The sequence below is a fragment of the Mustela putorius genome, unplaced genomic scaffold (assembly GCF_011764305.1).
Source record: "Mustela putorius furo isolate JIRA1106 unplaced genomic scaffold, ASM1176430v1.1 tig00003845_pilon_pilon_pilon, whole genome shotgun sequence".
NCBI lineage: Eukaryota > Metazoa > Chordata > Mammalia > Carnivora > Mustelidae > Mustela > Mustela putorius.
In genome coordinates this window covers 78,121,984-78,147,328 of record NW_025421998.1, presented here as the reverse complement: position 1 = coordinate 78,147,328, position 25,345 = coordinate 78,121,984, and the positions used below count along the sequence as shown (strand labels likewise).

At 36.5% G+C, this 25,345-nt stretch overlaps 1 protein-coding gene across 4 annotated transcripts in view; it reads right to left on the bottom strand.

Moving 5' to 3' along the window:
* Window positions 1-25,345, bottom strand: part of PTPRZ1 (protein tyrosine phosphatase receptor type Z1) — a 176,904-nt gene that overhangs the window by 116,683 nt on the left and 34,876 nt on the right. For all 4 annotated transcript variants that reach the window (XM_004741884.3, XM_004741885.3, XM_004741886.3 and 1 more), the window contains exon 2: window positions 1,842-1,907. In XM_004741884.3, the coding sequence (XP_004741941.2) occupies window positions 1,842-1,907 (66 nt within the window). The remainder of the gene's footprint in view (window positions 1-1,841; window positions 1,908-25,345) is intronic.

Below are 25,345 nucleotides of genomic sequence, written 5' to 3'. Positions count from 1 at the left end.
TGGGGGGTCAAAAATTAGCTGTAACTCCAAGAAAATACTAGAATTTCTATTTTGGATAAAAAGAAATACAAAACAGGTTATAGTTGTCAGATAGAAAATTACAAAGTATATATGATATATATATTATATATATAATACTTATCTTTTATTATAAATATTATTTATATTATATATGAAAGTACATAAAATTTGCCATTTCAATGATAATCAAACAGAACAAATTAAAACAAAGTGTCATTTTTTTAACCTATCAAATTAGTGAAGATTTTCAAAATGAAAATCATTAAATCCTGGTTAGTATTCAGTGGGGCAGCCACTGACTTAGTATAATCTCTCTAAAATGCAATTAAACCATAGTATCAAGAATGTTGAAAGCATTTATTTTTTTTTCTGTTTAGTAAGTGCCTACCAAAGATTCTCTAATAAACAATAAAAATTAAAATAATATGTATGAAACATGCAAATAACACACATCTAACTATTCATCCATTTGTCATTGTTTATCGTAGCTTAAATATCTAAAAATATAGATGCTCAAAAAGAAAACATTTATTCAATGGAATATTAGGCATACCTTAAGGATTATGACCATTAGGAATCATCATTGAAATGAGGAAATGTTCAAAATAATTTCTAGAGTAGAGTGGATACATAATTCTACATATAAGATATACAAATATAATACAATAAAAACTGGCCTGAAAGGAATATTCCTTTTTTCTTTAAGTGAAGAGCCATGAAATGAATAGTGATTTTTATTTATTTATTTGTTTGTTTGTTTGTTTGTTTGTTTTGGTGCTTGTATTTTCTAAATTTTCCACAGTGAATATTTACTACTTCTTCTTTTTTTTTTTTTTTAAAGTAAGCATTCTGTGCAGCATAGGGCTTGAACTCACAATCCTGAGATCAAGACCAGAGCAGAAATCAAGAATTGGACATCGAACCAACTGAGCCACCCAGGTGCCCCAACATTCACTACTTTTAAAGCAAGAATTAAAAGAGAGAGAAAAGAAATGCATGCTTATCTACTAAATCCATTGTGCAGCTGCCCTTCATTTGTAAAATAAAGTCCAAGTTGGCTAGGCTCAAGTTAAAGCCCCTGTAATCCCGTCACATCAGCCCAATCGTATTTCTAATGAATACCCAACTCTGTTTCATAAAGTCACCAGGCTTGTCACAGGCCATCTAGATTTGCCTCGGGCTCTTCTTATCAGGCCTAGAGCTTCTCCTCTGCTATCCTAATTCTTGACTGTAGCCATTTTAGGCCAACTTCAGAGATTCATGATGCTCTTAACCAAGTTTGGCAATCATACAAAAATCATTTTGGACCCTGATTTCCAATTAATTCAGCAGAAATAACTTAGAAGGAAGCCCTGTGGAAAACAAGAATCTCATCAGTATTTGTTAAATGAATGAACACAACCACTACTGTGATCATAACAGCAATGGCAAGTAACATTGATTTAGAGCTTTGTATTGATAAGAAGGCACTATGTCAACTCCATTGATCTCATTTAATGCTCTGAACAATCCTCCATTTCACAGATGAAAACACTGAGCCTCAGGTAGGTTATGTATATTTCTCAAGGCGGTTAGGCCAATGTTGACTTGGGATTCAAATCCAGAGGTGTCTGATCCCAGTATGCTCTACACTACCAAATTTGCTAATAATGGATGGTCTACTAGAAATCATTTTGCCTGTAATATATTTTTATTAATTAATCTAACTGAATATCCATGAAGCTAAGCAAAAACGATGTGTTGAATTACAAAGTTCTCTTTTACACATAAAAAGATACCAAAACAATAAAAATTTCTATCGAATCTCAATATATGTTTACCTGTATAGGACCAGCCAATCTCTTCAACAAGTTTTCTTTGTTGTCTGTAGTATCCATAAGCCCAATCTACAACCAAGAAAAATCAATTGATCAATGGGTAGAAAAATATAGGTGTCCAAATTAAAAATACATCAGATGTCCAAATCATTCATACCACAGATGCTCCGGAATTACTATCTCCCATGTCACCTTCCCAATGACTCCTCTCAATGCCAACCACCATCACTATAGTCTCTGTTGTTCCTGTTCTCATAGTTAGTAGTATAAATTTTAGGGGACACATTTAAAAAATCCTGAAGCTGAGTTGGGGACAAAGCAAATATTCTGAGGAAAGCAGGAGCAGACTAGAGGGGGTTAATCCCAAAGAAAGATGGGTGAGAAAGAACCATCTGTCCTATCTCTAAATTTTTCTTACAGCATTCCCTAAGTCAAATATCTGAGATCCTGTTGATTAGAGATACTTTAAGGTTTACAAACCAAGTTTGAGCCATCAGTGCATCTAGGATACCCAGATGTTTTTTCAAAATTTGTTTCCTTTTGCCAAAAAGTGAAGTTAGCCACTTTGAGAAAATGAGAATTTAAATGTGTAAATGCTGGTTGGGAGAAAGGCTGTGTTAAACCGCGTAGGTGACTTTGTCTCCTAGAGAAACCCAGATGCCCAAGTGAGGTAATACAGTGGGGAGTGCAGGCATCATAAAAGTGGATGCCTCAGGACCCCAAGAGAGTGATTCTAGATCAGAACATAGGGCAAGTGAGACAGAAAGGAAAATGGATGGAAGCCAAAGTTTTACTCTGCATAATTCAAAATTTTGCCAGGAGCCACACCCACACTCAAGAAATTGGGATGTGGTAACTCGTCCTCCTTTTTGTGCCGTTGCCTGTTAAGCCCAGGCTGTACTAAAACTACCACTCCAGTTCAGCTATACTGTGGCAAAATAAATCTTTGTGAGCTAGATTTAAAACCTGATCACTGTTGACAAAACATTCTGTAGAAAAGGCTGCAGAATAACTAGCTAGTTTACAAATAAAGGTGTGGAACATTATTCATAAATGGAGTTTCTATCAATATAGCTTTCATTTGAATACAAGAATTTTAAACCAGATCATGCTATCCCTATATTTAAATATAGGTATGATCTCCCTCATCATTTGGGAAAAGAAACTCTCTATTTCTTCTTATTCTTGCTACACAGTTGCTTTCCTCTGTACTGATAATTCTCAATTTCAGGAATGCAAATATCCAAGGACACTGCAGAAATTATTTTCCATTCACCCATGTTATACACTCTCTGATTAGTACAGCATGATAATAAATAACTGCTAAACTATTTCATAAAAGCTAGAAAGCAGATATGCTATCAGAAATACATCTTCTGAATCTACAGATCATTCAAAACCAAAACTTACTTTTAAGTAATAAGGATTTTCTTTTTGTTGTAAAACTTTGTTCATAAATATAGGTAAATATTCTATTGCCTGTATAGCACATTATAGCATATATTTATTTTTATAACATCTTTATTGAAATATAATTTACACATCTTACAACTCTCCCATTAAAGTATGCAATTTAATGTTTTTCGGTATGTTCACAGACTTATGCAATCATCACCACAATTTTAGGACATCTTCATCACCCCCATGAGAAACTCCATAACCTTTAGCTGCCCCAAGCCACCCCCAATACCACCCCCATGTCCTACGAGTCTAGACAACCACTATCTACTTTGTTTCTACAGATTGGATATTCTAGACATTTCATACAAACAGGATCACACAATACAGCCTTTTGTGACTGGCTTCTTAAATTTAGCACAATTAATGTTTTCAAAGTTCATCCATGCTGTAGCATATACAAGTAATTCATCCTTTCTGATTGCCTAATAGTACTCCATTGTATGGTAACCAAGATGCTCTTAACGTTTTCTTCAGCTTGATTAAACTTTGGGCAGGCTTCTTCCGGACTCTAGGCCGCTGGTCCCCCTTACCTCAGAGCATTTAGTTTAGAAAACTTATAACTGTACATTACCTTCTCTGCCTCTTTGAGATGTAAATTTTTTTTTAAATAGCCACGTGCCAGTTTTACAACCAGAAATGTATTACTCAAGGACATGGGAACCATCTCTTTGACAGGAAATAGGACCCTTATGTCCCAGTTTCTGTGTAAGGGGAGGAGCTTTATTCTGGTAGGGTATCTTACTCCAAGGTGCAAAAACTATCTCCTGTAATGAAAATATGAATTTATATTTCCTTTGGTTAAAGCCAATTAGCAAACAAATGGCCTATGACCACCTTCTAATATCATGCCTTACTGTTTCATGGAGGCTCAACATCAGCCCTCAAAAAATTTACCCTTCTGGGCGCCTGGGTGGCTCAGTGGGTTAAAGCCTCTGCCTTCGGCTCAGGTCATGATCTCAGGGTCCTGGGATCAAGGCCTGCATCGGGCTCTCTGCTCAGCAGGGAGCCTGCTTCCTCCTCTCTCTCTGCCTGCCTCTCTGCCTACCTGTGATCTCTCTCTGTCAAATAAATAAATAAAATCTTAAAAAAAAAAAATTTACCCTTCTACTTCATCAAAGTTGAGTTCTGACTCGGTTCTCTCTTCTCTCCTCATTGCAACAACCCTGAATAAAGCAACCCTCTTGTTTAATTTTCTCCAGTGAAATTTTTGTTTCGACAATGGATATACCACATTTTATTTGGCCATTCATCAACTGATGGGTACGCGGGTTTTTTTCTTCTATTTGGCTGTTATGAATAATACTATTTTTTTAAAAGATTTTATTTATTTATTTGACAGACAGAGATCACAAGTAGGCAGAGAGGCAGGCAAAGAGAGAAAAAGGGAAGCAGGTTCCCTGCGGAGCAGAGAGCGGGATACAGGGCTCCATCTCAGGACCCTAGGATCATGACCTGAGCCAAAACCAGAGGCTTTAACCCACTGAGCCACCCAGGCGCCGCTATGAATATCACTATTAATATTCAAGCCTATGTTTGTTTTTCTGCTTAAAAAGTAATATTAGGTTCATAATTTATTTTTCAAATACAGTTGTCACATAAAATGATAATCATTTAAGGTTAAATTCTGGGAGCAAGTGTTTCTTCATGATCAAGAAATATACACAATTAGATGTTAGAGAGGGCTCAAAGGTCATTTGACCGAGACTTTACCAGTCTACAAAAAAATAATTCCTAGAGATAAGGTAATTCATGCAGCCAAAATGTAAATGGTTTGTACAGCTAGTAAGTGAAAAGTGGAAGCAATAAGGGATGACTCTGGCTCCTACTTCAGGGAGCCTTCCCCAATATTAAGGATCCCTGACAATCTTGACCGATTGGTTACTCTTTTAAGGTGCTTTGCCTGAAGAGAAAGCCTTATAATATGTATGCTTTCAAGAGAAACAAAGTAAAACAAAACAATACAGTGGCGTGGATTTTAACCAGAAGAAATTAACTGAACAAACAAATTATAGAGAATTGATTATATGTTTTTTGACCTGGCTGTGAGTTGAAATTTTCCTCTGAAATTTTGCACTGGCCAGAAGGAAAACATGTATTGTCATTTATTATATATTTTAAATATAAATATTTCTTAAAAGCGAGACATTTTTGTCAAACAAGTGCATTTTGAAGATCAAAACCTACATTTAACAGCTAATCCATTGAAATAAATAAAACTGTAAGCTCTTGTTTTAATGATTTGGTCTAAATGATGACAGCAAAATATCAGCAGATTTTAGCTTTCCTTGTAGGGCTTTATCGCTACACAATGAGCATTTGTCCTTGGTTTTTAATTACTTACATTAAGAAAGCTTTATTCAATACAGGATTCCCAGGTGTTGGTAGCTCTCTTCAATTCCTTTATGTATTGTTCCTTTAATTGTTACTTCAAACAATCCGTTGCACATTCATATGCTAATTACACAGTCCTTGGGCGTGAGAGAGTACCCCACTTTTAAAATTCTACTTAGAGGTCTGATAGATGAGATGTGATAGCTTCAATGAACAAGAAAAAAGAAGCTAGCTTCACTTTGTTGTTGTTGTATTATATACTTTGAAAACCAGTAAATCCTATATAAAATAAAACTATCAAAGTGCTTACATGTTTTTAAATCAATTAAAATGATGAAATATAGAATGTTTTTTGTGGTTTCTGTGAATTTTAGTTTCTTTCACTTTCATGTTTTGTTTCTTTCAATTTAAAAGTATTTGTCAGGTCTGTTCTGGCGTGAGTGTTTTGTAGTGATAAAACTCAAAAAGAAATTTCAGGAATGAATTGTACGTGCAATGTACAAGCAAATATACATTATTAAATTTCTTAAGGCTACCCTAAAATTTGTTCTGAAAAAATATTCTTCATGAAGTGGCCTTTTGATCTGCTACCAAAATTAGAAGAAATCTCAGGCACCCTTAAGTGTTCCTGTTTGAACATATTCCATCTTATTCCTACCTTAAGCACCTACAGATATGCAAATATGCGTGTGTGTGTGTGTGTGTGTGTGTCCTTTATTTTTCCTTACATTCAGATAATGGAATTCAAAGTCTACCACATAGAAGATATAGATTAACCTACTTTTTCCTTTCGTTTTTTTTTTTTTTTTTTTTTTGCTCAAGTTCTCTTTAAAACAACAGCAAAAAAAATCTGGATGCTTACTTCCTACTAAAAATATCATTATAAATATTTTGAATTATAGGGGCTGCTAGCTGGCTCAGCTGGTGGAGCATGTGACTCTTAATCTCAGGGTTGTGTGTTCAAGCCCCTTGTTGGACCTTGAGACTCCCTAAAATTCAACAAAAATTAAAAAACAAAAAAAAAATTAAAAATTTTTGAATTATAAAAATGCCTCTGAATTTGCCCTAAAGAAAGTCTCTGCTTCATGTTGATTAATAATTTCACAGGCATCCTACTCTATAATCTAGAGTACTCTGAGTACAGTACTTTGACAACACACACACACACACACACACACACATTTTTTTTTTTTTAATTTATTTATTTGACAGACAGAGATCACAAGTAGGCAGAGAGGCAGGCAGAGAGAGAGAGGAGGAAGCAGGCTCCCTACAGAGCAGAGAGCCCGATGTGGGGCTCGATCCCAGGACCCTGGGATCATGACCTGAGCTGAAGGCAGAGGCTTTATCCCACTGAGCCACCCAGGCGCCCCCCCACACACACATTTTAATGCTATAATGTGGCCAAACATGACAGTGAGAAGAAATAGACTGGTTCTCTAAAAAAGAAACTTCAGGTAGAAATTAATCACAGATAACATTTGAAGATGAGGATTTAAAACTAGATTTCTCAAAATGGACTTTCCTGTCATAAATGATACTTGCATATTTCACTAAAGAACTACCGAGAACGAGAAAAGGATGTTAGTTGATGATAGAACTCTGGCAAGGCAGAGGAGAAGGGGCAGAATTAGAGATGAATTTTTAAAGTCCTTGAATAACACTTTGACAGACTTGCGGAGAAGGACAGAAACATTCCAGGTGGAGGAAAAGCATGTGCACTAACAAGTGGCAAAGTGTGGAACCGAAAGTTTGAGGTGCCAGTTGGGCTCTCCTGTGTAGTCTGTATATAGGTCATCAGGGACTTCTTGGTGACAGCTCACCAAGATACAAGGGTGACATCAATTTTCACACTTTCTGCCTTCATCCTCCTGTTGCCTCTTAACCTAGATTTCTTTTGAAAAAGGAAAGGAGATAGTCTGCTGAATTGATAAAAAAAAAAAAAAAGTAGTGTGTCTATTCATATTTAAGTATATTTTCAAAATTTTAAGGAAGACTATTGAATGAATGAATGAATGAATGAATGAATGAAATTGAAGGGAGAGAGCTGGGGATGGGTGGGTGAAGAAAGGTAAGCAGTTGCTGACCACTTGGGAGAAGGGCTTGGAAAGCCTTGGAGACTGTTTATAGTGGCATCAGAGCAGTTATCATCCACTAAATCATTTGGTACAGACATGCCCAAGACTGAGGTGGCTGTGATGAAAGAGGCTGACAGCATGGCAGTCACAACCGTCTCTTACTGAAAAAAAGCCGTAAGAGACCTCTCTCAGAGAACAAAAGATAAAACCAAAAATAGGCGTTCCTTTACAAAGAGAATCAGCTTTTGATTGAAGAACCCATGTGGACACAGAACCTGGCTATGGAAGCTTCTTTACTTCTGCAGATATTCTGTTGCAAATGTTTCCTTGGGTTTGATAGGAGAGCTGAGTTTAGGATCCAAGTGATCTCACCCAAAACCTTGTCTGGTGAATGGAGGCAAACTTTCCAAGTAAAATTATATCTGTCCATGCATATAGGATAGAGTCTATACTATCACACCGGGCAGATTTGTCCTCTATGGATTTCCCTGTCATCAAATGTTAAGCATTAGCTTGCTGTCAAACTGTGTCTTAATAGATCCTGTCTTTACCTATCTGGAATACACACTTTTCTCTGGTATCTATGCAAAGACATTTGCAAAACATAATTTAGCTGATTATGGTAATTCAAAGGACAGGCTTGTTTAGGACACAGTTACAGCTCAAGCATATTTACTGTTAGTCACTTCAGATACAACCGAATGTCCTAAAAACATACTGCTTTTAAAACAGATGCATTTAATTTCCCCCAAGTTGTTTTCTAATGCCCTTTGATTTCTAGTGTTCGAAGAAGAGTTTTATTGGTTTTCTCCCCTCCACCAAGGATTAAAAATAAAAGTACTTTTTACAGTCTCGAAACTTAAATTGTAACTTACTGCCAAAGACAACAGCACGTGAAATCATTGTTAAGGACAGGGAATTCTGGGAAGAGACGAGTTTCTAGAGTCCAAGTGATTTATTCAAGGATAAGGTTAAAGAGATGAAAAAAGTAGGTGTTTGAGGCACTATATGAACAAAAAGTCGAATGGAAAATTATCAAAGCAGATGGAAACACTGAGCATATGGACGATGTAAGAAAGCAAAAGCCATTTCTTCCATATGCTTGTTTTAATAGTCAGACATCCAATTAAATACATATTTCTCATAGGACTGAGGAAGAGCTTAGAGGCAAGCAATTAGATTTTTATTGTCCTTTAACACTGAAGAGGTGTATGCTTTCACAGAGAGGATTTGTAAGTTGACAGGATGTCTACCAAAACCTATTCAAAACTTCAATGAAGCTCAAAATTTTTCACAGGCTTGTCTTGGAAAAGCAGCCGGTGTTTTTCCTCTAATACTTAGATATATATGTTGACCTGATATGATTTGTCTATATTCCTAAATTGAGGTATTTTCTGTTACAAACATTTTAATAATTTGGATCTTGATCACATGAGCAATAATACATGCCTCTTTCAGACAAATTAGAAAAACAAAGATAAGCAAAAATAATTTTGAAAATCATATATAATCCGGTCTCCTAAAGGTAACCATTCTTTACCATTTTTTACATATGTATGTTTTTCTGGATGTTCAAGTATGCACTATAGAAAATTTACACTTTACAGAAATTGTATTTTATCATTTAATTATTTGCTGACCCACATTTTCTATCTAATGATAAATCACTGATATCTTCTCAAGTTAATAAATATGGTTTCCCAGCATAAGAGTTTCATTTAAATAATTCTCTGCTTTGGGATATTAAAATAAAAAGTTGATTTAATCTTAGAAAATTTATTCCTTAGCCTTAAATGATATGAGGAATGAAAGTTCCCATTAAGCTAGTATGAGCTTTATGTAGACAATAAAGTCTGTAGGAGATTAAGGACCACCTTCTTCTCCCCTTATCCATCTTCTCCACAACACCAAGAAAACACTAAAATGGCACGAACTCATTGCTATAGCATGGCAGTAAATTTACTCCACCATAAGAGAAAACCCAGTTGTTGATAAAATAGTGATGATGGCCGCAGAGACAGAAATAACAACGTGCTTAAAAACAACTATTAGAAAAAGAGCTAAAAATACTGAGCTAGCAGACAGCCAAATCTGTATAGGAAAAAGCGGATAAAAGTGGATAGAAAACATGGAATTTATCAAATTACAAAAATAATGTGCCATTATATTTGTTATGTATTATTATACTGTTATATTATTACCCATACAATAATAGTGTGCTCTTATTTGCCAATATAACTAATGTTTCTGTTGTAAAGTCTTATGTCCTTGCACTTTCCCTGAAATCAGGAGCACGACAAGGATGTCTGTTCCATAGCTCTATGGTTAGGATCACTTGGAAAGTTCTGGACAACTGGCATGCTAAAATAACTAATTAGAGAACATGATGGGATTCCATTAACATTACTCTGAAAAGCATAAAACACCAATAAAATGCGTAAATAAGCAAAAATATAAACTATTATTAATATACAAGAAAATGTGAATAAATAAAGAGACCCATCCCTATCCTTAGATGGGAACGCTAAAATACGGGGAAAATATCAGTTCTTTCCATAGAATGGATATATCGGTCAGATCTCAATGAGGTATTTTTAATTGGCAAAATTATTCTAAAGCTTATATACAAATCTAAATGTAAAACAATACACAATAAGAAAGTTTAGAAAAAGAGTGAAAGAATGGGGCTTGGTTAACCAGTTAGAAAAGACAATCTGACAGGCAGATCAATGGAACAAAGCATAGAGCACTAAAATCGGACCTACGATAGATATCAGTTTAATCCAAGATAAGGGAAATACCATGGTCAGATAAGGAAAGTATAAAGGTCAACCAACATTGGGGACACTGGTTATTTGGGGAAAAAATCACACTTCATACATACATCAACATTAAATCCAAGCAGATTAAAATGACTGATAAAAAAGGACACACAAAACTACTGGAAAAAATATAAGTGAATGCTTAATTTATTGTTAAATGGGGAAGACCTTTCTTCACACAAACAAATCATAAGGAAATATTTATAGCTTTGATTAACCAACACTCAAAACTTGTACAGAAAAAATCTTAATGAACTGCAAATTACAAATGTTAAGCTATTGGTAACTGCTAAAATGCATCAAATAAATACGACATAGTACAAACGTATAGAATTTTTACAAATCAATAAAGGAAAATATGCAAGCAGATAAGCTTTAAAAATGCAGACATATTAATTAATAAACTTATAAAGAACTGTTAGACTTTAGTGGATATCAAAGAAACAGATTAAAATGGTACTCAGATAGTATCTTTTCCAGCTATGAAACTGGCCAAGTTTTATTAGTGTTATTTGTTTTTTTTAAATTTTCAATAATGACCAAAATATCTTGAGACATTCCTTTATCGAAAGGTGAAAGTAGGAACTAGTATGGAGTTTCTGAAAAGTAAGCTGTAGCAAGAATTATCAAGAGGCTTGAAGTGCTTCATCTTTGAAACAGTAATTTCATTTCCAGGAATATGCTGTCAAATATTAAGAGATGAGAACAAAGTGTCATAAACCAAGATGTTTACAATAGTTTAAGTAAAAGTCAGTAATTGGAAAATATGTTCGTGCACAAAAAGTGGGGCAAGTTAAATAAATTACATACTGTTCACAATATGAAATAACATAAGTTCATTAAAATTATGTCTCAAAATACTATAGATGTGGAGAAAGTCACACGATATAAAACATTACCAACAGTTATGATACAATTTTAAATCTATTGTTTGTTTAGAAATGCAAATTTCTATGTGTAGTGCCATTGGGAGTGGTTTTTACTTTTTTCATAAGTTCTTATGCTTTCAATGTATCTTACCAATTCATGTTAGTTAAAAATTAAAAAAAAATTTTAAAGTGTATATGCACTTCTAAAGGAATATCTGATTCCACAGTCAAATAGATTAGAGACAAATATATAAACATTTGAAGACGGGGTAAAGAAAAACTTAAAAATCCATTTTCCATTTCTTATTTCTTAATTTATTTATTTAGAGTAAATGTGCATGTGGGTGAGGCAGAGAGAGTGGGAGAGAGAGAGAAAGAGAGAATACCAAGCCGACTTCACACCCAACCCACAGCCCAGGGTAGGGCTCGAGCTCAGAACCTGAGACCATGACCTGAGTCAAAATTAAAAGGGAGATGTTGAATCCACTAAGCCACCCAGGTGGCTCCATTTCTTATTTTGGATTTTGCAGTAAAAGCTTCTCCTATTCACAAGAGACTGCATGCAGTAGTTAGTATTAACAACATTTTAACTTAAGTTTAGGAAATCATAGCCAAGTCTACATATGGCTGAGCATTTTGGCTCCTAAGAAAATGAAACACAAGAGCCGTACATTGTCTAATGCAGCAAACTCACAGATCATCCTATAGGCCGTGATGATCAGAGTGAATGAATCATCTATTTTGGGGTAAACCTTGAAAAAGCCTTATTTTTATGGGGCGCCTGTGTGGCTCAGTGTGTTAAGCCTCTGCCTTCAGCTCAGGTCATGATCCCAGGGTCCTGGGCTAGAGCCCCACATCGGGCTCTCTTCTCAGTGGGGAGCCTGCTTCTCCTCTCTCTCTGCCTGCCTCTCTGCCTACTTATGATCTCTGTCAAATAAGCAAATAAATAAATCTTTAAAAAAAAAATAAAGAGACATTTTTATTTGTGCCTTATTTCTAAAACAATGTTCTTTTGCTAAGCTAAAATTAAGCCCATATAAGTATCTATCCATTAAGCAGGCAAATCTGGTAACTTTATGGGTTGGCAACCTATTCTGAAATAGGTGTGGATCCTATGTTATAATTGATTTCTACGTAGCTATGTCCCGGCAAGGTCAAAAAATGTTCTTGACTACTTTGCAGGGTATTGACTGAAAATTCATTTTTGTCTTTTAATTTTTTAAGACTTTCTTTTAATGCTCTAGGAAAAGAAAACTTTTATTTACAAGAAACAGTTCTTTGAATAAGCAGACTGATATTTTTAAATGGATTTTTCATGATTTAAAATATTTTCAATTTGCCAATATATTTTATAAGCGAACTAAGCCACATGCCATTGCTCATTAAGACTACTCAGGCTTTCAAAGATAAATCAGGGTAAGCATGGTAGATCTAATTTAAACTATAAACAAGTATCAGTATTTGGTGCCTCTTTTCACTAATTCTTACGGTCAGAAATCTAGACTCTCCCTTTGAGTCCAGACCTAGGACAAACAACTGTCTATCTACAACTATAAAATGATAACAGCTTTCTCCTGTTTGCTAACAAGGATACTGTAACAAAAGATAGGGCATATGTTAAACCACTTGCACTCTTCGTAAAATACGTGCTTATATTCTCTCATATCACTTCCTGAATTTATTTTTCAAGTATTTCCTTTTTCTTTCAAGAGTGAAGCAAAATTCAAAAAAAAAAAAAAAAAACAATGTGATGTTCATGTCATATGGACAGCATATGCTTGTTCAGTTACCAAGTTATTTATTTGTTTACTGTTGTTGTCTGGTTCTTAGATGATACTATTCTTAAAGATACTAGTCTTAAAGATAGGTAAGGATCCTCAGTGCAGATGGAAAATACAATTCCCTATATTCAAATGTTGAACTGAGTCCTCCAAGAACAATGTGAATGGTGAAAAACATAATATTTAATTTAATTTTTAAAAAATATTTTATTTATTTGACAGAGAGAGAGACAGCGAGAGAGAGAGAGGGAACACAAGCAGGGGGAGTGGGAGAAGGAGAAGCAGGCTTCCTGCTGAGCAGGAGCCCTATGTGGGGCTTGATCCCAGAACCCCAGGATTGCGACCTGAGCTGAAGGCAGACGCTTAATGACTGAGCCACCTAAGCGCCCCATAATATTTAATTTTAATTAAACATAAAGAGACTACCATCATCTAATTTCCTAGCTATATTCCAAAATGAATACACTTTTAAAAGCAAAGTTTTCAGAATATTTATATTTTCCTTGTTTCATAAGACTTAAGGCAGTTTAAGATCATTTTTTATTTAGAAGTTCATATTGTTTACATTTTAAAGAAGTTCATTTTATTTTATTTTTTAAAAGGACTTTTTTTTAAGATTAAAAAAAATTTTTTTTTGCAAGAAAGAGAGTGAGCATGCATGAGCAGGAGGGGCAGAAAGAGTGCCAGACTCCCCGTAGAGCAGGGGGCGTGATGCAGGACTAGATCCCTGGACTCTTGGATCATGTACAGAGGCAAAAGCACACGCTTAACCGACTGAGCCACCCAGGCCTTCAAGTTCTTCATTTTAGAACCACCATCCCCAATACCAATTTTAAGGAATTAAATGCTTTGATGACATCCTTAATTTACTGACTTTTAATTGATAAGCAGTCACCTATATTAGTCACTGATTTTGTTCATAACTGTATGAAGATGATTACATGGTTGCTTTTTTGGTATAGATGTTTCATTATCACTAGACTATTGGGTGATAATTGTTATGCATCTTCTTTTTTTATTCATTAAATTTTTTTATTTTTTACAAACATATAATGTATTATTAACCTCAGGGGTACAGGGCTGTGAATCATCAGGTTTACACACTTAACAGCACTCACTGTAGCACATACCCTTCCCAATGTCCATAACCCCACCCCCCTCTCACTGCCCCACCCCACCCCTCAGGTTTTTTTGTTTGTTTGTTTGTTTGTTTGTTTTTGTGAGATTAGAGTCTCTTATCATTCATCTCCCTCCGGATCCCATCTTGTTTCATATCACGCATCTTCTTATTTGTTGTGTTGTAAAAGTTATTTGAAGTGAGTGGAAACTGTGGAAATCCTAGTGGCTGAACTGACTGGCATAATGTAGGGGTGTTCATCCTGGCTAGCAGGATCAGTTTTTTGGCTTTACCTTCTTCTGCTTGATACTTTTATGCCCCTCACCCTGCTCCTCCCACTCCCACCACCACCATGCCTCTACTCTTTGTAAAGCATCCCCTACGTGTTCTCTTATCTTTCTCGTGTAGATATGTGCATTCTCCTTGGAAACTGGTGTCTCCACGATGCTCATTCTGGGAACCACCAAAGTCTAAAAAAGAGGAGTCAGTTCAACCATCAATCACAACACACTCATCTTCAAGTCTTGCCCTGGTGACCTATCCTCACCAATGACACTACTGGGTCTTACTCGACCACTGTTGCAAAAGCTTTTCCCAACTTTTGCCTGAAAGTTCTCTGCAGCGGCAGATGCTCAAAGATGCTCATTAGGTTGCCTAGATGGCCCAGGTTCATTGCACTCAGAGGAACAGTATTTAAAAAGCATTCCTGTTAGTACATAATTAATAGCCTTGGAGAATGCATCTCATTAATTACTTTTTATACACAATCACAAATGGCTGGCCAGAGGTTGGAAGTTATTTATTTTGGAACAGTTAACTCAGTTGGAATGAATATGTTTTCTCTCCAGGTTTACCTTTCTGTTTGTGAAGATGTCAAGAGACTGAACAAGTTAATGCGGTGTTTTCAACCTGGACAGCAACCAGGCCTCTGCTGGCATTTCGCCCTCAAGTTACTGGGCCACTGGGACACCTCAAGATAATTAACATACTCCTGCAGTGTCTGATGTGCTCACCGTGCTGGTTAAATGAAAAAAGAACATCCTACAATAGATCAAGGGTAGGACCTCTGTACCTGAAGGGAAAAGAAAAGGTGTTTTTCTTATTGAAGAGATTTAGCCTTGGATTTACATATGATGTATCATGAAGGCTTGAGATATTGAAATAAAACTTGTGTTTTCTTTAATATACATTTAAACACCTAAGTGACTTTATACCTTTGTGACTTTTATAACTTTTGCCATTAATTTCACTAACGACAAATATTTTTTGGTGGAAAACGTTTAATTGGTCACCTCTCATTTGTCTAGCCAAAAACATCCTGATTTAACCTTGAAAATAAAATCTCATGATACCCATTTTGTTTTCAAGGGAATGATATTTTACTGATGTCTTAATTTTTGCAATAGAAAACAATGGAGTGACTGAACAGATCTCTGATTATAAAGAAATGCTCCACATGCTACTCCAAGTGTAAAGCATAAACATGGGGGATACTCGGGTGGCTCAGTCAGTTAAGCATCCAATTCTGGATTTCAGCTCAGGTCATGATCTCAGGGTTGTGAGACGGAGTCCCATGTCTGGCTCCACACCCAGCCTGGAGTTTGCCTGAGAGTCTCTCTTCCTCTCCCTCTGCCCCTCCCCCCTCAAAAAGATAAAGTATAACCATGGTAAACTTTTGTCTAAAAACAATACTTTTCTCTTCTCCCATATTTATTATTTAAATGGTCATACTGACTGAATATGGATTATAGAAAGAAAAGTCAAGAGCAGAATAATCAGTGACCTTGTGTCTTTAACATGTGGTTCTAACATTTCATTAAAGATTTTACATTCACATTATCTAGTTGATAGCCACTTGCCTCCTGTAATGCCTCAATGTCTCCAGTCAAGGGTGGCTCTCCCAAAACCAGCTTTGGAAAACCAAAGCTGGTTTTCCTTTGTGATACTCTTAAGGGCTGTGTATCGTAGGGAAAAGAGATAGGTATGGGAGACGGGGCCAGAAGAACTCGGAATATAAACCCTGGCTTTAAAAATTCCCAGCTGTGGACCTTCAGAAGAGTCATTTGCCATCTCAGTTCCTCTATTTGAAATATAAGGTCCTCCTCTATCGGTGAGTTTAGAATCAAATGAATTAATTGATTAATGAATGAATGAATTAAATGAATTAATTCAAATTAATTAATTTGAATGTGTTTATAAAGGATAAGACTGTATACGGACATAAACAAAAATGCTTTCATCTGGGAAGCAAGCTGAAATTATTTACAAATAATTTTCTAAAATGAACAATGGTTATTTAATGTATTGCTAAGACTGGAGTGTTCTCTATCTTTTCTTTTATGTCCCATGTGAGCTAGTACCTGATTACATTGTTTAAAATGGCTCTTGTATTGCTTACCGTCTCTGTGGGCAAGCCAAAGTTTCTAAGTCTCAATTCCTACACCTACAGAATAGGCATAATAATTATATTAACATATGCTTGGAATAAAGCACATATAGCCATTAGTCCATATACATTATGTTAATATATTATATTAATTTATAATTAATTAATATATGTTAGATATGTAATTATACATATAAGTAAGTAATTATATATATATATTTATTATATATTTGCATTTCACTTAGAGTTCATTCTGCTATTGCTTTTCTCCCCCCAGTTTCAGCAATTTCACTGATTCATTCTTCTCTGTGCAAAACAACAAGCTTAATTTGCCAACAAATAGGGAGTGGCGAGTCATTTTACATGAAGACACTTTCAGGAGTATGTTCACTGAATTTCAATACAAGTAGAAGAACACATTTTTTCCGCTATGTTAATATAGTCAGTTTTCCTCTGTAACATACTCAATCTAGTTGAAAAGATCCAAAGGAGAAACAATCAATAATATACAATTTTCATTTAAGTAAACTGAAATCAATTCATTTCAAAAGATGAATAGTTATAGAAATAGCATCGGAGCAAATGAGTACATTGATTCCCCCTTATATCACATTTGCAATACCTGGGGTTTAGATTTTGACATTCTCTCTCTCTCTCTCTATGGGTGTGTGTGTGTGTGTGTGTGTGTGTGTGTAATGAATCCAGAAGAAAGTAAGAGTCACAAAGACTATCCCACAGAAAAAGATCTAATATAGGAAACTAATGTGAAGGCAAGAAATTCAAACAGCATCAAAAAGTGACAGCAGATGGCTGATGAAGTTGACCCAACAACCATCACAAATCAAAAAGAGAACCTGAAGAATAGTAATGGACTCTTCCATGACATGAAAAATGACATTCATTCTTCAATGGTGTCTTAAGGAATTATTACAGCTGAGAATACCCTTATAGATGTCATTTAAAAAGTTACATTACATTAAAGATATTTTTAGCAAAGTGGGAAAATCCATTTTTATCTTAGAAAGACTTTTTAATCATAAACTGGGGAGATTTCTAAACAAATATTTTGTGTTTTAGAGGATACACATTAGTTATTTAAAAAATTCAGTTCTGGAGAATGCCCCATTCCACCAGAATGATGCCAAATGGAATGTCATGTATAATTAGCAGTTAGTGACTTTTATTAAACTCCATGCACTAGGGTTGCACAGATTAAATAAAACAGGGCCTCCTGACAAACCATAAGTGACTCTTAATCTCACAAAACAAACTGAGGGTTGCTTGGGGGAGGGGGGTTGGGAGAAGGGGGTGGGGTTATGGACATTGGGGAGGGTATGTGCTATGGTAAGTGCTGTGAAGTGTGTAAACCTGGTGATTCACATACCTGTACCCCGGGGGTTATAAATATATTATATGTTTATAAAAAAAACCAAAAAAACAAAACAGGGCCTCTTCAAGGGAGGCCACAAATTAGCAACATAATGTCTAAAGTTCTTTAACACATCATTCAAACTCATGGACAAGAAAATCGAAATTATTGAAATAATAATTATTTTATTTTTTATTTATTTTTTTAAAAGATTTTATTTATTCATTTGACAGAGAGAGAGAGAGAGAGACCATGAGTAGGCAGAGAGGCAGGCAGAGAGAGGGGGAAGCAGGCTCCCCGCTGAACAGAGAGCCCGATGCGGGGCTCAATCCCAAGCCCCTGAGGCCATGACCTGAGCCAAAGGCAGAGGCTTAACCCACTGAGCCACCCAGGCGCCCCTGAAATAAGAACTCCTTTAAACTACTTTTTTTAACCTCAAAAAAACAACCAGCTCACACAGTCAGCTCCTTCAGTTTTAAGTAGTATCTATGTACCTCCACCTAACTAAAATGTTTGCTTCACATAACATTTAAATGGAAGGAATATTTCCTGTGAGGATGGAATGTCCCAAAGCCTCTCTGGTATCAGAGCAAGACGCATTAGCAGGCCAAGAAGTCTGGCATTTTCCAAGGACATCCCAGCCACACTCCTTGAGACGGTGCCCTCGCTTTCCACTGAAACCCCCTAGTTATCACAGTGAATGAACGGTTCCCTCCTGATCAAGGAGTGTCTGGTGACTTGTGGCGATGGTCCACAGAGGAAAACTGTTGGGAATACCATCACCCTGACACAGTTTTCCTATCCCCCACACAGCCCCATCCGTCAGCAGGAGACTGTGGGCAGTGTATTGTGATGCCCTGGTAGGCCTTGCTTATGCATCTCTCCTCAAAGAGTGAGAGACGACCCCCAGTTCCCTGGGGAGGAACAACATCAAATAGGAACCAACATTATCTTATTAGTCCCTTGTATAATGTTGCTCTTTTTTTTCCCCCCCTTTAAGATTTTATTTATTTATTTGAGAGAGAGTGAGAGAGAGAGTACAAGTGGCTTGGAGGGGCAGAGAAAGAGGGAGAAGCAGGCTCCTTACTGAGGAAAAGTGGGAAAGCAGTGGAAAGTGGAAAAGCAGGAAGCCCAATGTGGGGCTCGATCCCAGGACCCCAGGATCATGACCTGAGCCAAAGGCAGATGCTTAACCGACTGAGCCACCCAGGCGCCCCTATAATGTTGCTCTGAATGCCCAATCCACTGAATTATTTATGGAAGACCTAGCAGCAGTGCTTTAAGATACAACAAGAAAACCTCAGGGTTTTTTTTAATGTGTCAAACCAGAACGGTGCCTGGCATATGAGTAAATAAACGAATGAAAGTTATAAACCTCACACACAGGGGTCAGTTCTACAGTTTGGAGACGTACAGCAAGGATCCTGTAACAACTCTTCAAGAAGAAAAGGAACTGAAGATTTTATTCCATGGATTTCAACAATCCTATTATGTTCTGATTTCAATCATTATTGTTTCTTTGGGTCTCTAAAACGTCACTGACCAGCAAGGATGTTTCAGCAAAAAGGAAAAAAAAAGAAAGATTAGTAGACGATTTATGATTTTAATGAACTTGATTCTTTGAATTCAAGGCATGTCTTGAGGATTTTTCACAAAAACAATTGATCCTTTTCATGGCTTAATGCCTCTGTAACTTCCTGCACACAGCTAACAAATTGCCATGGACACACACTCCCATGCCTTTCACACTCGGTGGGTCTCCAGAAGTTTACATTTGGGTACAAGAAGAAAAAGCAGTGGATCTTTTCTATGCATGGAGCTTACTTACTTAGGACCTTAAACGATTTGCACCTTTGTAAGGGACAATGCAAAATCACTCCCAGAGCTCTAACGTACACTCAAAATTTTTTCTATGCAAATTAAAAAAAAAAGTGATGCTTTAAAGATTCAGATAATATCAACCAACCGCCAACCAATGATTTAAGACAGTGGTAAACATAAATGATTTCACAGGGGTATAACAACCTGCAGCTAAGAAAAGCAATGCCAGGTTTTTACTTTTTAATAATAGGCACTGTAGAGAGAGGTAAAGAAGATAAATACACAATTTTAAAAATAAATAGAGTCTATTTAGCTGGATAATTCCGGCAACAGTGCCAATGTTTTCAAGCAATGGAGGTGGATTACTTTCGTCCAAACTTTATGAATAATTTCCTGAATGTATTGAGTCTGTGTAAATAAATTCAGGATTCTTTTGGTTAAATATTAATAATTTGAAATTCCGCTCAGTCTTATCCTATTGTACTGACAGTATTCAATGAAAAGGAAATGAGAGAAAAAGTTTCCCCGTACCTATTGTGTAAGGTAGAAGAATTCTTATTCTCTTTGTAAGTAATCCCAAAATAAACTTTCATTTTACATGCCATCTGGGTGGAGACATTTATCAGATTAGCACAGGGTAAATTTAGCATCACTTTATCAAATTTATATTTGCCAAATAAATGAATTAAATGATTGTAAACATGAAAAGTGTCAAATTAAGTGTCAGATACCTCATTTATTCCAGGCATCTTGCTGGTGATACAGATGAACACGCTTCAGGGTCAAGGCAGAGCTTATCAAACTTTTTCATGCCATGACTCAGAGAACGATAATTTTGCAGTGTGCAGAAGTAGCACATTAGAACTGAACAGATGAATATCAAGCACACTCATCACCTGCTACAGGTATGGCGGCATCACAGGTGGGAAGCACGGCACTAATACCTTCAAACAACTTACCTCAGGGCCTTTGCTCAGCCACTTCTCTGCCTGCATATCTCTACTGTCTCCCTTCTCTGTCTCCTTTCCCACACCCAATCCTCCTCATCCTTCATGGAGCATCTTAATATCACTTCTGCGGAGAAGTTCTTCTAGGAGTCCTACACAGTCTTTCTCACAATTATTACTGAACAATAATTTGTGTAATAACTTTTTTGATATTTGTTTACTGTGCCAGGCTGTGAACTCCTCGAGAATTTGAAATGCGCCTAGCTTGTTCTGGTGTATGATCAGTACCCAAACTAAGCACACAGTAGTATTCAAGAAATATTCACTGGGTAAATAAACTACAAAAATTTAAGATTTACAATCACAGAGGATTATTCCCTGCTATTTGTAATTATTACCTCTCTCTAGTCATCAATATTTTCCAGGGACTGTGCTGAGTCTCTCCCTTTGCTATTTGGTGCTGACCCAGCATCCTGTTAGCACCGAGAAAACAGAAGCCATTGCATAGGAATTTTTGCAAGTTCCCTTCTCTCCACTTGATAACTAGTTTTTAGCTTCACTCCTAGACGTCTTTCCCCCAGAAGAAGGTGTCCCCACACCTTCCCATCCTACTGCCTCCTACAAAATTTCTTGAACTTTTCTCCCTCTTTACTGGATTGTTTCCTTGGGCTCTTAAAACACACTCAAATCTGGTACCCTAAAAATTTCCCTTCCCTTGGCTCCTCTTGACCAAACGTACTAAGCATCTGCTCTTGCATATACTTTTGTAATGGCAGCTGTCACCCTCCTTCAATGAATGTATACTTGGCTCTACTTCTTCTGTCTGGTGATTACTTGAAGAGCAGAAATCAGTGAATCCTTAGATCCTCTCTGTACCGGGCACAGAATAAGTGCTCAATACATATTTAACACAAATTATTTTTTTTTTAAATCCCTGCATAGAGAATTGAGCAAAGCAGTGCTAAACACATTATCAACGTTATAAATATCCCTTATTTTCTGTTTCCCGTACTTGACTACTCTCGAAGAACAGTGGATACAACAATGATAACAATATGCAAACTTTGCCTTGTCATTATTTTCATGGAAAATGGCTGCTATTTAAAGTAAATATATAAAATTTAAAAATACATATAAAATTTCCTTCATACTCGCTCCAGAGTTGGCAAGTTTTTTTTTTAAATTTATCTAATATTTCTATTCAATTATTGAAATCCTTCATTATAAACTAGTCCTTTATGGATAAAAGAATCTTTGTGTTCATACTACTGAAAAATGTTTCATTATAGTTTTCTATTTCAAATATAACATGGAAACAGACATTTCCCTTTCCAAAATAGCTCTATTTTTTATTACCAAGTCTTTAATAGTGCTTTAATGAATTTTACCATTAAATTCTTTCTGTGTGGATTTGTCACTGAGATAATGATAGTGACTGCTTTCCAGTGGTTGAGGTGCCTAAAATATTGAATAGCTTATCGAAATATTGAATAGCTCCTTAAAATGAAAAGTATTTATGTATGTGTGTATATAAGAGTTTATACACACACACACACACACACACACACACACACGGGGGAAGATGCTTTTTCTTATAGGATGTATGACACATGAGATGACAGATCTTAGGTCCTGAAAGGGACAGTCATGAAGAAAAGCTACAATCAGTTGGTTGTGAAAACAACTGTGTTTATATTGCAAAACACTTGAGAATGGGATTACTTCCCCTGTAACTTTTTCTTTTCACTTTGAAACTTCTTAGAAGCCCTTGGCAGGGGCTTGAAAAATTTGAAGAGGCCTTGAAAAGTTTACCACTTTCCTACCAGCCCCTGCTACCCAGGTTCCAGAAGAGGGAGGTTCCAGAAAAGGAAGGGACTATGAAAGGACAAGAAAAGGAAGAAGTTAAGAACCAGAGATAGTGGGAGGGTTGCTGCGGATATCTATCTGCTCAGGGTGTGCATGAGAATTTAGGCAATACTGTGTATGTTTTCAATATAGATCATTTATTCTTTATTTTAAATAACTTATTTATTTATTTGACAGGCAGAGATCACAAGTAGGCAGAGAGGCAGGCAGGGTGGGGGCGGTTTGGAGGCTCCCCGCTGATCAGAGAGCCCGATGCAGGACTGGATCCCAGGACCCTGAGATCATGACCTGAGTGGAAGGCAAAGACTTAAACCCACTGAGCCACCCAGGCGCCCTAGAGCATTTATTCTTCATATGAAAGAAAACCATAAGGTATATATACTAGTTATCACTATCCTTGGGGCAAAAAACCCCACAAAAACAAAAACAAAACGAAGGAGTTTATTTTATTAAACTGGCTGATTATAATGTAATCACATTAATCCATAATCAGTGTTTTCATTTACATAGTCAAAATGAAAACAGGATCTTTTTCTAATTATCTCACAGTTTAATAAATCAGTGTAGGTCATAACTGTGTATACAATTATCAAGAAATGTATAGGCTTTCTTCTCTAAGCAAATGTTATAGATGGTTATAGGTAATAATTTGTTTCCCTAAATTGTCATCAATAAGAACTGACCCTTTTAATAAAAAAGACCATAATAAGTCCAACCTTTCATTAACCTTAGGTATGAACTTTTACTTCCTAAAGCAGGAAAGTCATCATCTTTGTAAAATACATCCAAGCTAAATAGATTAAGAAATGTATTGGAAAACTTTTGACAAAAGTTTTTTGTTGTTATTAGCTAAGTTATTATACCATTCTTTCATTCCGAATTCAGAACTTCCATGGATTTAAGTAAAAATTAATCTTTTTTTAAAAGATATTATTTATTTAAGAGAGAGAAAGAGAGCACAGAGGGAGAGTGGGAGGGAGAAACTGACTCCCAGCTGACTGGAGAGCGCTCAGTGTGGGGCTTGATCCCAGGACCCTGAGATCATGACCTGAGCTGAAGGCAGACGCCTAACCAGCTGAGCCACCCAGGCGCCCCATAACTTAATTATTCTTATTTCATTTCTGCATGGTTATGAATGCTGTTCATTTTTAATAACAAATATTAGTATTCTGGTATTTTACTCAGGTATTTTCTCTCACAAACTTGCTGAAATTTGGTTTTAGACATACTACATATTTTCCAACAATTTTGTCAATTCCATGTTCAAAACCTATTTCAAATTACTTCTCACCACTTACCTTGCCTCTACCCAGACTCAAACTGCCACCATTGCCTGTGAACTACTGTAACTGCCTCCTTACCAGTGTCATTTGTTTTGTCCAGCCCTCCATTCTTTCTGTCCTGCCTTCCTTCAATCTCTTCATTTAGTCAATGGACTCACTTACCCAATATATACTGATTGCCTGCTGCGTGCTGAGCCCCACATCCTAGATACCCGGGATACTTTGGTGGAAAACCAAACAATCAACCAACCAACCAATCAATATCCTGTCTTTGCAGAGCTCTCATTTTAGTAAGGGGAGGCAGAAAGTAAATAAAGAAAGTTAGTCATATAGTATTTAAGAAGGTGGTAAGTGCCCTGGAGAAAAGTATTAGAGCGGAATAAGGCAGATGACTGAGCAGATACAATTTCACACTGGATGCTCAAGGAAGGCCTTGCTAGAACATGCCATTCAAAGACTTGAAGGAGATGCGTGAGTGCACCTGCAGATACCTAAGGGGAGGGCAGTCCTAGCATTGGTGCAAAGCCCCTAAGACAGGATGCTGCCAGGGGGATCTGAGGAACAGTAAGGAGCCAGAATGGCTAAGGCAGAGAAAGGGCAGAGAAGAATAGTCAGAAATTAGGATGGGTGCCTTGGTGGCACAGTTGGTTAAGGATCCAACTCTTGGTTTCAGCTCACGTCATGATCTCAGGGTTGTGAGACTGAGCTCAGAAGTCTTGGGAGTCTCCCTCTCCCTCCGCCTTTCTCCCTCCCGCCGCACACACGCTCTTTCTCTCTCTCTCTCTCAAAGAAGCAAATAAATCTTTTGAAAAAAAAAAAAAAAGGAAAAGACAAAAATGGCCTATTCTCGCCTACTCTAAAAATTTCCAGCTGTTACCACAGTTAAATTTTTTTTCTTAAAAAAAAAAAAAAAAACACCTGATTTTATCAAGTAATCCATAAATGTAGTTTAAAACGTCAAGTTCTGAGAATGAGAAACAGCCCTACTTTACCTCACTCAACCTCTCGCATCTCGTTTCCCTGAGACCACAATTTTCAACTCTTACTATTAAAGGTTTCTTTTCCTTTTTAAAAGTGCCCGCAGTTCTTGGTCATGAGGCTTCAAAGAATGATGAGGTAGACCAGACCAAGAGTGGTGGGCAGCAAAGTTAAATTTATTGAATGATAGCACAAAGTTAATTGAGTGATAGTACAAAGCTCTCCAAGACCCAGGGGGCCCGAAAGGGTTGCCACCGTAGTTTCTAAGTCTAGGGTTTTTTGGGGGCTTGTTGGTGGACTGTTTTAATCCGATTAACCCTCCGTGCGCCTGTCATCCAATCAGGTTTTTGCCATCTACCTATAACCTGGGCTCCTTCCAGGGTGGTGTAAAATCCTTT